Consider the following 16012-nt stretch of genomic DNA (forward strand, 5'->3'; position numbering starts at 1 on the left):
TGGCTGTGTGATACAGCCGGCATCTGCTTTGTGTGTAGAGGCCTCAGCTCCTGAGCCAGCTCTGCTCTCATACCCGCTTTATGATGCAATGGTACGTCTTGGGGTGGGGTAACTATCCACTCATTCTGCAACCAAATGGTCTGACGGACTTCATTTGTGCCAACCTGAGAAAACAATGACATATCGAGTCTACCTTGCCATTGTGAATATCTGGTATATCATCAGTCTTTATGTGGCTGAAAAAAGATGATGAGCCTTACTGAGTATATAAAAAAAGATTGGAAAATAGGGAAAACAGAGATCGGTCTTTCCAGGATCAGGAAGATTGTAATCACTTATTGACAGCACCATATAGTAAGACGTTTAAAAATATTCTTTTTGCTCTGCTTCCCCATAAAAATAAATACATTTGTAGAACTTCTTTAACAGGCTTCTATTTCAATGATGTCAGTAAGGGCTTACTGATGAAGTGTCTCTTTTGTTCAGGTTCCAGAACGAACCACATCGAAGTTTTGTAAGGACAACCGAGGCCACCAAAGAAACCCATCTGGGTAAGTCAAGGCGAAATAAGATATTCCAGCTCTGTGGAACGCAACCAGACAGACAATTCTGGGAACATAATTGCAGGCTTCATATAATACATTCTGACAAACACTAATTATAACTAATCTATTTATGGACAATTCAACTCATGGAGATAAAAAATGTTCTCCTATGAGTCAGTCCTCATATCCACACTTACACAGGGCTTGAAGGAGCAGGCTTCAGAAGAATGTATCAAGGGATCTGAAATGAAGAATTCCTATTATACAATTTTTTTTTAAGATTTATATTTAAACAATCATTACAAAGGAAATTAAACTCATTAGTTTCCATAATGCACTTAAAATGATGTTGCAGAAAGTCAGTACTGGAGGCGTTAGTGCAGGTGAAAAGAAATACTTATGCAAAACCTGGACGCAAAAAAATAAAACTGTTGCTACTAACAACCATCAAGGTCCCTTTTTATTTTAATTTTATTAATTCTCATTTGTGATGCAGAAATGACTTCAAGCGATGTATGATTGTAAGCTTTATCTTGGCAACTGATTTGCTCAGTCTAATGCTGCATCTCCGAAGCAAAGCTAGGGCTGCGTGGCTAATTTCCCCACTTAAATCTCGTTTTAGGTTATGCCAGCTTGAGTTGGGAATTTAAGGCCAGATTCACATCTTTTACATTTTTAATGCGGATTGTGATGATCATTTGCACTTGGACTGGCCATAGGTGTCTTGCTTTACATTGCAAAATTTTAATCAGCACCAAAATCTGCACAGAATTTTGCAGCTGATTCACAGCCGCAAAATCCGTGGTGGCAATATGTCTATATCTATCCTCACCGCCACAAATCCCAGCACAAACAGGTTATTTTGGGTTATATACAAGTACTCAATTGTGCCTATATCACAATTATTAAATGAGAACTGACCTAATGAAAATCCGACAACATTTGTCGGTCTTGTTTGGGCTGGTTATATTCATTAGCATACCTTCTTTCATATATATAGGAAAGAGCATCAATGGGGCCCTAGTATGGTGGTATATATTGGTGCCTTTTGTCAAGGTATAAGTCAAGAAAACTCTGCAATGTACATCACCGACGAAGGATAATAAAACCACACTAAAAATCGTATAGAATAAAATGCATGTGTTTTTGCCATGGTTATCAGGACGGTAAAACATATAAAATAAAAGTGCTTCATAGGTAACATGTTCAACTGCATTTAAAGCCAAAGCAAATCTGTATGTGGTTTTTATGCACTTTCAACTCCACCATCTGAATTAATCCTAAATGTAGATCTCTATTTTGAGGGTTACTCTGCCCAAGGTGATGGATGCAGACTCTCAGCAGCAGGATTGCCAAAGTGGTTGGTTTATCAGTCCACTTATTGACTGCAGAAAACTTGATAAGTCCATTATTAAATTGCTGTGACTACATTGCAATGCGCTAACTTCTATATTTCCTCTATTAGTGGCTTCCTTCCGAAATCCAAGGAACAGCCTGAGCCAGCGAAATGTTGCAGCGTGATTGGGAATCAGAGCAGCAGACAAAAACCAGGTGACTGATCCCTTTAAATACTGAAAGTACAGAAAACGTATAATGGAACTATTGCTCTTTCCTAAATTTGCTCCTGATCTTGACTTAAAAAGAAGTGTGAAAATTGCTGATAAAAGCCTAAAATATAAATGAGGTGTATTCACACGTAGTGGCAGTGTCCTGCGCAGTCAGAAAGTGATTTAATGCAGTGTTTTAAGAAACAGGGAGTCTTTTCCCCGCATGAGTCATCCCAGTTTTCAATTCCTGACCCAGTTGCTCTGCTCCTCCCTCCTGCCAGGGACTTTGCAGTGATGTAGAATTGTAGTTCTAATGATGACCCATGCAGAGAAAAGAGACTTTCTGCTTCTACATAGAGCTTAGATGGATTCAGCTAGTCTGTTTTTAATCATGTAATGTCAAAGACCTAATGGAAAAGAGAAAAATTAAGTGGGTAGAAAGGCAAAATGAGCAATTGTATGTGCACAGTGCTATATAATATGATGACTGCAATATATTAAGCGAACAAAAATGTTGATGAGTGTGCTTTTTTTAAAACCTTGACGACCTTTGATGCAGGCTCACACGCTGAGCCCACAACTTTCCCAGCACTTGATGGCTGATTTAATCAGCCATCAAGTGCCGTTAACAGTAGCGTGTGAATCAGAGATCCACCTAGGGCTGATAACCAGTTAAATCACTGACAGCGGCATTTTACACATGCAGACAGGAAACGCGTCATTGATCCCGTCCATCGGCAGCCCTGTTACGATTCCGGGGCTCCAATGGGTTGTCATGACAGCCGGTGGTCTGCTGAAGATATATAATGACACTACATTAGCCCAAATTTGTATAATGGCCCCACATTAGCTCACGTGCTGTATAATGGCCTCACATTGACTCCCACACTGTATAATGGCCCCTGCATTAGCTTCATGCTGTATAGTGGCCCAACATTAGCTTCCACACTGTATTATGGCATCCTGATGAGTTCTCAAGCAATTCGGCAAAGCTCCTCCAGCACGCTGATGTCACAGTGCCGTTGCACACACAGGACGTTGGTCCCGGTGCGGAGGGATGATGTCACTGCACCGGAACTCTGATGTCCTGTGTGTGCGCCAGTGCCTCGGACAGTTCTGCAGACAACAGGCTTAAAGTGACCTGCGTTCTACAGAATGGAAAGCGGTAGTGCAGGGAGATCATGTCTTAACTACAGTTAGGTTAACTATACAGTTAGGTAGCGCAGCTCCGGGTGGGACCCTCAGAGCGCGGGGTCTGGGGCAGCCGCCCCCTCAGTAGCTATGTTTATGGCGAGTAGGTTTTCGCTATGTAATCTGAAGGCAGCAGGAGATAGGGGCCGAAACACTGAATTCAGCAATTTGTCATTAATTAAGCTGTGTTTTATCGCTAACACATTATCACTGCCAGGTCTAGTACTCAAGCGACTGTGAGTCTGACTCCGCCCCCTCCTCTGATAGGCAGCTCACAGTCTATAGACAATAGAAAGCTGTGGTGTGTGAGGGGGTTAGCTTTCTGAGATCTGCTGTATTCTAAATCTAAGAACTCTGATTGTGTCATAACTGCCGCACCCAATAAACTAAGTGCAACTTTGTTAGAATCAGGGTCTCTTTTCCCACATTATGCTGTTCTCAGATGAAGTAGCAAAAACCTGGTGACAGATTCCCATTAAAGGGGTTGTCCAATCAATTCATATCTATAATATATACTCATTACCCGAAGTGGTGCCATTCCTGCCATGTTGGTGCTGCTGTTCCTGGTGGGTGAGATGACCATGTTGTGCCACATGATTGCTGCAGCCAATCAGCTGTCACTGTTTGGCTGCAGCCTTTACTATTCCCTCAGAGTGGACATCAGCAATAAGAAATTATTAATGAGCAGCAGCCAAACAGCAACTACTGATTGGCTGCGGCGATCACTGGACACAACAATGTCACTTCACCTACCGGGAACAGCAGCGCTGACATTGTTGGAACAGTGGCGCTTGCAGGAGGGAAGTATACATTGTTTTCATTTAATTGGACAATTACTTCTCCCAGATTTGGGGATGTCTCCCAGTCATTCGCATGGATTACTGCAAATTCCATTCCAATAAATGGGGAAATTTGGGGATGACTTCTGATCATCCTCAACATTTTAACAACTTGAAAGTTTGAAGAGCTCAGAAAAATCAAATGCATTAGTTTACTATGCACTTGATAAGGTAAATATGCCAAGTGTGCAATCCACAACCGCAGGAAACACAACCGCTCATCTTATTGGCAGAGTAATTAAAATGTATTTATTGTCCAATATTTGCATACTAGCGCTGAAAAGCCGTGTCTTAATAGCAGTTAGCTATTTAATCTTTCAGCAAAGCTGCCCCGAGGCTAAGTGACAGCTTAGGTAACACTGTGCACTTCAAGTGATTTAATTTGGAAGTGATGATGCACTTAAATCACAAAGTCCAATATTGCAATTAGAACTGGCATTGCTTCAGTAGCTGTCGCTCACATAAACTGGCACATGGCAGATGTAGTTATACTTTAATGCAGCTGGTGTACCATTGCCCCTAAAGCTGTGAATCTGACATAAAAATTACATTTCATGTAAATGGAAGAAGGAAAATTACACATTACAAAACTGGAAGCTCCCACCAAGTGTATGATGTGCAAGACCCAATACCACAGAGAAACACAACGCAATTGCAGAACATAGCAGCAGCCTCCAGTGGTAGGGAGTGGAGTTGCAGCACAATTAATAAGGTGAACAATAGAAGCCACTTGTGGTCAAACTGTAGAAGCACAACAGGAATCCTGACCCAGTTTCAATTCTGAAACAGTTCAATTCCTTCAGCGTTTTTGCAGCTTTTTTCACCTATTCTAATGGATGGAAGAAAAAACAACAAAAACGCATGCAAAAAAAACAAGTCAAGAAAAAATAATTAAAAACGCATATTTTATGGTGCATTTTTCCTGATATCACTTCGCTATTTGCAGCAGAAATAACTGCAGAAAATACTTAATGTGTCCATATACCCTAAGGCTAAAATCACACGCAGTTTTTATTCCCATACGTAAAAATGGACTGATTTTCATCAATGTTCCAGATCTGATTTTTACCCTTGTTTTGGCCGTGTGTCCATCTATACTATGTGTGTTTTATCCTATTTTCTCATATGAGGTTTTCTCCTAGCATTAGTGAGTGAAAAACAGACGTCACTCAGATGCAAATCAGATGCCATCCACATGCTGTCCATTTTTGTTAATTTGTGGACCCATTCATTGGAATATGCAAGTTTATTCCACAAATAAGCTTGCATATATACAGTATAGATAGATACTTATGCATAGATACTTGCATAAATTAACCTGCTGCCCAGTATACTGTATGTACATATGTTTCAATTAGGCTAAAAGTTTTTAGCTTTCTTCATACACACTTTTTGTCTGGAAAAAAATTCCACGGATTTCACGTGTTTTTACAAGAGTTTTTGGCTGGCAATATTTGTACATATACATTTTAAAGGGGTTATCTGGGACTATTTTTTTTACAATGGACCTAAGAACTAACAGGCAGGTAGTTGCTAACTACCTGCCAGTTCTACCCAGTGCCATCTCAGACCAGTCACGGACTGCTCCTGCTGGTGATTCTGCCGTTTCATTTAACCTCATGTCAAAAGAGCAGCTCTTCCTCTTCAGGGGCAGCAGAAGGTGGCTGTCAATCAACATAGCATTGCCAGTCATGCCCCGTCAACAAAGCAGAAGAGAAGGTACCACTCAAATTTATTCACTCATCTCTGCACACAGACACACTGTATGTTACACACACACACATACATACACAGGAACATAGTGTAGAGGACATACAAGCCTCACTTCTACATTTTAGTTCCACCAGACTTCTCATCTTCACTTCCTTCACATCGTAAAGGAAAACTTTGGTCACCTGACTATGATGTCCCTAAATGTTCTTCTATACTTCTAGCCTCAGAAACTGCACTGATAACACATTTGTGGCATTATCACTGCAATTTCTGGTTTTTAAAGACCGGAGGCCCTTTTGTGGATTGGGGCCTGAGCAATTGCCCAGTTTGCCTAGCCACCCCTCCCCCCACACACACATACCTCCACCACCTATTGCCAGCCCTGCCTTTAGGGAATGGTCACAAGTAGTGGATAACTTTGAGTTTTCACTCTGGATTTGCAGGCAGAAAATCCACAGCGTACTTCAGGTTAGTAGTGCTCTCTGCAACTGTGAAAGAAATTGGTTAATATAGTTAAGAGTTTGCCAAAATCTTTGAAAATTCTGTGTACATCCCACAATGACAGTCTATAGAACAATGGCAACACAACACAAAAAGTTCCTCTGTTTAAGAAAAAAACTCAAGTACCCTCCTGGGGAACTATGAATGTATAGAGGGTGTTCCTCTTCTTCAGGACCTTCTTCCAATAGCCAGTGTACCCTAAGTAGAAGGGAGGGTGTCTGGCTCTTAACTCCCTTGCACAGGTGTGCATTATACTGACAGCTAGGTGATTTCACTGTGTAATGCCTCATTTGTCCAGGGGTGGTGCTGCACAGAGATTGAACAGTTACTGCTGGGTTCCCCCACAAGCTCAGTGAGGTGATTGTAGACAGCAGGACACCATGTGACACCATTATGGGCAGCAGGTGGCTCTATGGTTAGCATTCTTGCTTTGCAGCACTGGGGTCCTCTGTTCAAATCCCACCAAGGACAACATCTACAAGCAGTTTGTATGTTCTCCCCCGTGTTTGCATGGGTTTCCTCCAGATTCTCTGGTTTCCTCCCACACTCCAAAGACATACTGACAGGGAATCTAGATTGTGAGCTACATCAGGGACAGTGAAGATGATGTCTGTACATCACTTTGAAATATGATTGTGCTATATAAGCAAAGCATAATAATAATATAATAATAATGTGATTGGCTTAAAACTTAGGATCCCTCTGACAGAAAAAACAGATATTTCAAAGCATTCACAATCGTCTATTAGGTATACGTTAACTTTCTAAAAAGTTTTTAAAAGTTTCTAAGAACACATCAAAACGAACCCAGTATCGAGATGTACTCTACTTTTTAACAAATGGTTATGGTGTAAGAATGATGTTTGCCCATCGATTGAATGCTCTCCACTTCCCTGCTTCCCTCACAATGAGAAAAACAGATTTACAGTAAAAAAGTGCTGAAGTAGGGAGGCTTTCCAGGGGATTTCTGCTAAGTCCCACAACTCGTACATTTTAACTTGCTCATTGTCTTTATATAAACATAATTCTTTCTTATTATTAAAGTTACATTGCTAGCATTTCAGTAAAGTGCTCTCCATCTTACACTTGTCCCACTGGCTTGTACTGCTGGAAATTATTTATCCCCTGGGATTTCTGCACTTAAGCCTACTACTAGCGTCAGCTGTAATATCCTATAGTTGCTGAAAGCTGTTAACTGTGTGTTGCAGCTGTAAGTACTTGTACAGGTTCATATATGGAATAATGCGGAGATCCAACTATACCTTATGTTATTTTAATATTCCTAAGTTAACAAAACAATATATTATTATTTCATTTGTTTAACAAATGCGCAAAAGATTATCTTTATTCGCAAATGAGAGTATAATGGGCAAAATAAACATGAATACATAATGGAAAGGTAGAGTGATTGTCTACAAGTGATAGCATGTAACAGTTCTTTATTATAGGGCATTTTACCATGGCTCTGGTAAAGACCAGTATTCATCCCCCTAATTGTGTGATCATGGGGCCAAAAAGTAATGAAAATAAGGGCTCCCTGCCAGTCCTTACTGACCCCTCTAAAAGGGATGGCTTCTTCTACCTGTGAAGTCTCCTTAGTTATTGAGTATTGCTCAACGAGGCAGTTTACGTTGCCATCATTGGCGCACAGGATGAGAAGACTTTCTGCCTCCCAACTAAATCAGGACCATTTAGTGACAGCAGCTCTACGCACTCTCTCGCCTATAGTAGAGTGCTGTACTTCATACAGGTGACAGATGCATTTTTTTTTTATAGGAAAACTTGTTTCCAAATACAGAAGAACCTGTTCAGCCACTTTAAGAAGACCATTACCTTGTCCAGACCAGATGACCAGTGATGGTTTTCCTGTTCCACCATATATTATGTATTCTAGTTAACTTCTATGGAAAGGTCACCCTCTAGATCAGGGATGTCAAACTCAAACCCACTAAGGGCCAAAGTGAAAAACTTGGACAAAGTCGCGGGTCAACCAGTAATGGGTCCCACATAGTCCTCCATACAAAATAATGGTTCCACATATGGGTGGCGGTTCTGGTGTTGTGGGCCAAATATAAACACCCTGCAGGCCACATTTGGCCCACGGGCTAGAGTTTGGCATATATGCTATTGATGAAGACTTTTAAATTCAATGATGAAGAGGTTTCAGGTTAGAGAGCTTTAGTGACTAGAGGAGAATTCTCCATTCAACCAGAATAACTCCCATAGAATCTCTCTCTTTACAGACTAGGTTACTAATCTGTGATACCACAGGGGCAGTGTCAGACTGAAGAACATTGGGCCCACCAGAGGATTTGATTCTGAGGGTCCACCTTTTTCCCTCACTCAAGAACCCCATAGCAGCTGCAAGGTTTGCACTATGAACTCTCCTGAAGGAGAAGCCAGGGCCCACCGGAGGATTCTCCAGTTCTTTGGTGGGCCAGTCCAACCCTGCACAGGGGTTACACCACACTTTAGGGAAACGCACACAAAAAAAAGTGAAAAATCTTCAGCTCATCCAAAGTAGTAAATAAAAAAGTGAACTTCCAATTATGTTTGATTAAAGGATGGGAGTGATGATCTGCACTGTCGAGGAGATATTCCCAATAAGGATCCAGAAGACGTGATACAGGAATAACAAAGTGGTTTATCTCAACGCGTTTAGAAGTTGGATTAACTTCTTCATCAGGACAAACAAAGTATTACTTACTTATTACTGTGGTTCTCCTGATGAAGAATTCCATGCAGACAAAAGACTTTTTATTAAAACTCTTTTGTGGCCACATTACATTAGAGAATTGCCTTTTATATAGTTGCTTATCTTACTCATCAGTGTAGCTCCGCAGGTAGAGAAATCACTGTAAATACACTTAGGAGTTTGTTCTCTCTCCTGACATCTTTTTTGGATTGTGATGGGCATTTATTTTAGTGACTGCCCTCACTATACTTCAGATCGAGCTTTGTTTTTGCCTTCAAATGGCTAATCAGCAGGTTTCCTCTATTTACTGATCGTCTTGTATTACAAGTCACTTTGGATCTCTAGAATCCTACAAAGGTACAAGAGCGCTGCTTGAGTGCTTTGATGATGCGTGACTTAAAACTCTGATGAGATTTCCCTTAAGAAAAAGGGAAGATACTTGATGAATGAGGAGTGACACAGAGTGCCAGATGCCAGGACGGTGAATGACACTAACAATGAATGATAGAACACTCGCAATTATTGTCTTATCATTTCATTTATCGTTTAAGGGTCACCAAATGATAAGCAAGTGGTCCAGAATTATCCCCAACAATTAGAGAAGGCTGAAAATGAAGCGCATCTAGATTTCAGGAAGATTTTAGTAAGTGTCATAACATATGCTAATGATTATTCCCTATCTCAGTGACATACATACTGGTATATGTGTATTCTTATTTTTGTTCAGGCTGTAAAGGAAACGTGTCAGAATAAGTTTATAGAAAAGTCATATATTGCATATTGAAAATTGGAAATAGCGTGTTAAAATATTATTTCTCTGCTGAGATATGATTCTTAAAAAATTATAGGTATAAAGCCTGAGAGACTATGGACAGATTTAGGCTCTGTGCCTGACACCGTAGTGGAAATCTGACAGACCCCATTATAGTTAATTGGTGTCCATCATGAGACAGATTCGGCATTGCTGTCATTTTATGTTGATCCACTTCTATGATGGAGCCGGAAAAAGGGATGATATGCTTAGCACAGATGTTAACAGAGGCTTAGATGACTACATGTTCTCTTCCAATTCTGTCAGTTGCAGTTTGGTAATGGAGACATCCACATCAATTTCTACACCATACCCAACTGAGGAGAGACTTTCTGAGCTCTTGACACTATTATGTAGCCACTCTAGCTGGCATTGAAGGGGTTGTCTGTTATTGGATAATTCCTTCTTAAAGCAAATCTGTCAGCTGGATTTTGCTATGTAATATGAGAGCAGCATGATGTAGGGGCTGAGAGCCTGATTCCAGCAATGTGTCACTGATTGGTGTAGTTTTGATAGAATTCTTGCTCTCAGCATGTTGAGCTCTGTGTAACCCCGCCCACACCCCTGATTGGCAGCTTTCTGTGTACAATGTACTGTACATTGTCATTAGTCTACCAATCAATGCTGGGGGCGGGGTTACACAGATTACCTGCACTGGTCTGCACTTGAGACCTAAGTCTCCTGCTGATAAAACACTGATTTATATTGAAAGCACAGCACACAGCCTAATAAGTGACACTTCCCTGGAATCAGGTATTCTTGCTCTATATTATACTAATTAACTGGCCTCATTATGGTTTACAGCCTTTTTTCTGACAATACAGGTACATGTTCATTGTTACATTGTACATTCACATATTTGAGGACTATGAACCATGGCTCGCCGTATTCAAGTGACCAGTCCTGCAAGGCATTTACTCACTGAGGCGAGTTTAGCCTGCAGTCATACCCCCAGACATGGTTGACAGTCCTGTACTGCCGCATCTTCTCAGCTCACCTCTGATCCATAGTATTGGCCCAGGCAGTCCATGATTCTCCTAACATCTGTGTTAGGCCACGGTCGCGCTATCAGTATTTGGTCAGTATTCGGTCAGTATTTTTTCTCAGGAGTTGGAGCCAATACCAGGTGAGGAACAATCAGAGAAAAGGTAGAATAGAAACAAGTCACCAATTCTGCATTTATCACCCACTCCTGAGAAAAAATACTGACTGAATACTGATAGTGGGGCCAATGGCCTTTATAGAGTTGTGGGACCTGACATGTTACATTTCAGCCTCATCCTGTTCCACCTTGGAACATCTTCAAAATATAAGTTAACATAGGCTTTAAAAAATGATAGAAAAAAGGCTTATTTAGTATTTACTTATAACTGGTCACAATACTAATATGCTGAAGGATACAGGCAGGTCTTAGTGATAAAAGGTGAAGGCAGCAAAGCTGAAAAATACTGATGAATAACTACTTACACATTACCCATTTTTGTAGCCATGTAAAAAAGTTTATAAAGTCTCCTTAATACATTTTTTTAAAAGTTGTCAACTATCATCTAAATCCTAGTGTCAGTGTTGAGTTCATAGTGAAGAAGAGAAGTTGTGCAGGCACTCATCAAAAACCATCAACGAAAGCAAAAAATAAAAATATTGGAAAATATTGAAATCCATCAATTCGTGATTCAAAGAAAACAGGATTTCTCTGGATCTCATACTAATGGATTTTAACATTTCCCAATAAAAATGTTTAGCTTTTATTGAAGGATTTTTCGATGAGTGGTGGAATAAGTTCTTTTATTCAGATTGCTTCACGGGATTGACTCACTGCCTTGCTCCTGTGCACCAACAAATTGGATACTATGAGAACATAATTTGTCTTTGAGAGTGAGCTCAGTCATTTTTCTCTATCTTGAGTTAATAGTGTTTTGGTGAACATTGATGCAGATAGTGATCTGAATCCACATTCTGCCTCCAACAAAACTGCGTTTGACAAATGTCAGAATGAAATTTCTGTAGAATCACTGAATAATTAAACTACAACCTTGGACATGCAATAATGATTGTGTCTCTTCATGATAGCCCAATCCTTTGTGATAAGGACGCACTCAGACGGCCATATTAATTAGACCGAGATCAGAATGCAATGCAAGGACTGGCCAGGAGCTCCCCGACCCGAGCATGACAGCTGCATAGAAATACATGAAGCTGTCATTTTGGGTCGGGAGAGCCGTTGGCCATTCCGTGCTTGTTTGGTCCGATTTATACAGCCATCTGATTGCCCCAATACTGTATTATGTAGTAGGAGTTACAATTTGGAATATTTGTATCTCAATATATATTTTAATAATAGTCATTTTTTTATCACTCAGAATCACAATTTGGTATCAAAAGGAAATGAGAGTAACAGATCTTACTTTAAGGCATCATATTATTCCTCGTCCAGTGATGAAGTTGGCAGCAGTGATGATGATATCCAGAAAAAGAGGTTGGTGTCTACCATACTGAATTATAAATGCTTGAGAGAATGGGGAAAGGCTTGTCTACCCGCAGTCTATGAAAACAGCACACGTTTAGGTCCAAATCATAGAGGTTCTATGTAATATGAAATACCAAGCTTTATTATTTTGCAGTTGGCTTAGTATATGCTATATATAGTTCCAATTTCTTGTGACCGATTGGCATATACAGTTGGCTAATTTAATATATTTTAATATTTCATTGTTTTAGGTAGTATATATCATTTTTGGTACCATATTAGGCCAAGTTCACATGGCTATATTTTCAGCCCGAATGTTGTCCAACAGCATTCGGACCAATGTTTGTTAGTAGGGCTGTCCAGATCAGTATTTTCGTTCACAAACTGAATCTGAAAATGTAAAAAAATGGCAGCATGCACTAGTTTCTTCCACAGAGTGTAAAGGTTTTTCTCATTTTTGGGGGGTATTATAGATCACTAGCGCACTTGAGCATAGTTTTGAGCCTTCCCTGACACTTGTAGCATGCTGCTGGGCTCACACAAATTAGCCAATTTGTGCCCTAAGTATTTTCATTTTTTAACAGGTTTTCTACAGCAGTAATGTAGTTGCGATTTCATATAGTCAATGTTAACATATTATAACATTATAGAGAGCAGCTTTAATAAATATAGAGAATCTCTGCACTGAAACAAAGGAGATTTTTCTAGCTTTCAAAAAAGAATCTGATTTATTTGTGCTGAAGAGTATGCGCAGGTTAATCACTGCCAGCGTATACCCGGTCAGTACACTGCTGCCATTAACCAGCGCATACCCGGTCAGCACACCGCTGCCATTAACCAGCGCATACCCGGTCAGCACACTGCTGCCATTAACCAGCGCATACCCGGTCAGCACACTGCTGCCATTAACCAGCGCATACCCGGTCAGCACACCGCTGCCATTAACCAGCGCATACCCGGTCAGCACACCGCTGCCATTAACCAGCGCATACCCGGTCAGCACACCGCTGCCATTAACCAGCGCATACCCGGTCAGCACACTGCTGCCATTAACCAGCGCATACCCGGTCAGCACACTGCTGCCATTAACCAGCGCATACCCGGTCAGCACACTGCTGCCATTAACCAGCGTATACCCGGTCAGCACACTGCTGCCATTAACCAGCGCATACCCGGTCAGCACACTGCTGCCATTAACCAGCGCATACCCGGTCAGCACACTGCTGCCATTAACCAGCGCATACCCGGTCAGCACACTGCTGCCATTAACCAGCGTATACCCGGTCAGCACACTGCTGCCATTAACCAGCGCATACCCGGTCAGCACACTGCTGCCATTAACCAGCGCATACCCGGTCAGCACACCGCTGCCATTAACCAGCGTATACCCGGTCAGCACACTGCTGCCATTAACCAGCGCATACCCGGTCAGCACACTGCTGCCATTAACCAGCGCATACCCGGTCAGCACACTGCTGCCATTAACCAGCGCATACCCGGTCAGCACACCGCTGCCATTAACCAGCGTATACCCGGTCAGCACACTGCTGCCATTAACCAGCGCATACCCGGTCAGCACACCGCTGCCATTAACCAGCATATACCCGGTCAGCACACTGCTGCCATTAACCAGCACATACCCGGTCAGCACACCGCTGCCATTAACCAGCGCATACCCGGTCAGCACACTGCTGCCATTAACCAGCGCATACCCGGTCAGCACACTGCTGCCATTAACCAGCGCATACCCGGTCAGCACAACGCTGCCATTAACCAGCGCATACCCGGTCAGTACACCGCTGCCATTAACCAGCATATACCCGGTCAGTACACCACTGCCATTAACCAGCGCATACCCGGTCACCACACTGCTGCCATTAACCAGCGCATACCCGGTCAGCACACTGCTGCCATTAACCAGCGCATACCCGGTCAGCACACTGCTGCCATTAACCAGCGTATACCCGGTCAGCACACTGCTGCCATTAACCAGCGCATACCCGGTCAGCACACTGCTGCCATTAACCAGCGCATACCCGGTCAGCACACTGCTGCCATTAACCAGCGCATACCCGGTCAGCACACCGCTGCCATTAACCAGCGTATACCCGGTCAGCACACTGCTGCCATTAACCAGCGCATACCCGGTCAGCACACCGCTGCCATTAACCAGCATATACCCGGTCAGCACACTGCTGCCATTAACCAGCGCATACCCGGTCAGCACACCGCTGCCATTAACCAGCGCATACCCGGTCAGCACACTGCTGCCATTAACCAGCGCATACCCGGTCAGCACACTGCTGCCATTAACCAGCGCATACCCGGTCAGCACACCGCTGCCATTAACCAGCGTATACCCGGTCAGCACGCTGCTGCCATTAACCAGCATATACCCTTTCAGTACACCGCTGCCATTAACCAGCGCATACCCGGTCAGTACACCGCTGCCATTAACCAGCATATACCCGGTCAGTACACCGCTGCCATTAACCAGCGCATACCCGGTCACCACACTGCTGCCATTAACCAGCGCATACCCGGTCACCACACTGCTGCCATTAACCAGCATATACCCGGTCAGCACACCGCTGCCATTAACCAGCGTATACCCGGTCAGCACGCTGCTGCCATTAACCAGCGCATAACCGGTCAGCACACCGCTGCCATTAACCAGCATATACCCTTTCAGTACACCGCTGCCATTAACCAGCGCATACCCGGTCAGAACACCGCTGCCATTAACCAGCATATACCCGGTCAGTACACCGCTGCCATTAACCAGCGCATACCCGGTCAGCACGCTGCTGCCAATAACCAGCGCATACCCGGTCAGCACACTGCTGCCATTAACCAGCGCATACCCGGTCACCACACTGCTGCCATTAACCAGCATATACCCTTTCAGTACACCGCTGCCATTAACCAGCGCATACCCGGTCAGCACACTGCTGCCATTAACCAGCGCATACCCGGTCAGCACACCGCTGCCATTAACCAGCGCATACCCGGTCACCACACTGCTGCCATTAACCAGCATATACCCTTTCAGTACACCGCTGCCATTAACCAGCGCATACCCGGTCAGCACACTGCTGCCATTAACCAGCGCATACCCGGTCAGCACACTGCTGCCATTAACCAGCGCATACCCGGTCAGCACACTGCTGCCATTAACCAGCATATACCCGGTCAGTACACCGCTGCCATTAACCAGCGTATACCCGGTCAGCACACCGCTGCCATTAACCAGCGTATACCCGGTCAGCACACCGCTGCCATTAACCAGCGCATACCCGGTCAGCACACAGCTGCCATTAACCAGCGCATACCCGGTCAGCACACTGCTGCCATTAACCAGCGCATACACGGTCAGCACACCGCTGCCATTAACCAGAGCATACCCGGTCAGCACACTGCTGCCATTAACCAGCGCATACCCGGTCAGCACACCGCTGCCATTAACCAGAGCATACCCGGTCAGCACACCAGTGCCATTAACCAGAGCATACCCGGTCAGCACACTGCTGCCATTAACCAGCGCATACCCGGTCAGCACACCGCTGCCATTAACCAGCGCATACCCGGTCAGCACACTGCTGCCATTAACCAGCGCATACCCGGTCAGCACACTGCTGCCATTAACCAGCGCATACCCGGTCAGCACACTGCTGCCATTAACCAGCGTATACCCGGTCAGCAC

General features: G+C 43.3%; 1 protein-coding gene across 1 annotated transcript in view; it reads left to right on the top strand.

Annotated features, from left to right (window-relative positions):
- The window catches only part of LOC141154783 (traf2 and NCK-interacting protein kinase-like), a 329519-nt gene that overhangs the window by 118375 nt on the left and 195132 nt on the right, over positions 1 to 16012 (top strand). Inside the window, exons 12-15 of the mRNA XM_073641189.1 lie at positions 487 to 551; positions 2011 to 2096; positions 9583 to 9674; positions 12203 to 12318. Of these exons, the coding sequence (XP_073497290.1) occupies positions 487 to 551; positions 2011 to 2096; positions 9583 to 9674; positions 12203 to 12318 (359 nt within the window). The remainder of the gene's footprint in view (positions 1 to 486; positions 552 to 2010; positions 2097 to 9582; positions 9675 to 12202; positions 12319 to 16012) is intronic.

The sequence above is a fragment of the Phyllobates terribilis genome, unplaced genomic scaffold (genome assembly GCF_046119375.1).
Source record: "Phyllobates terribilis strain yellow unplaced genomic scaffold, ASM4611937v1 Scaffold_7__3_contigs__length_470593459, whole genome shotgun sequence".
Lineage (NCBI taxonomy): Eukaryota > Metazoa > Chordata > Amphibia > Anura > Dendrobatidae > Phyllobates > Phyllobates terribilis.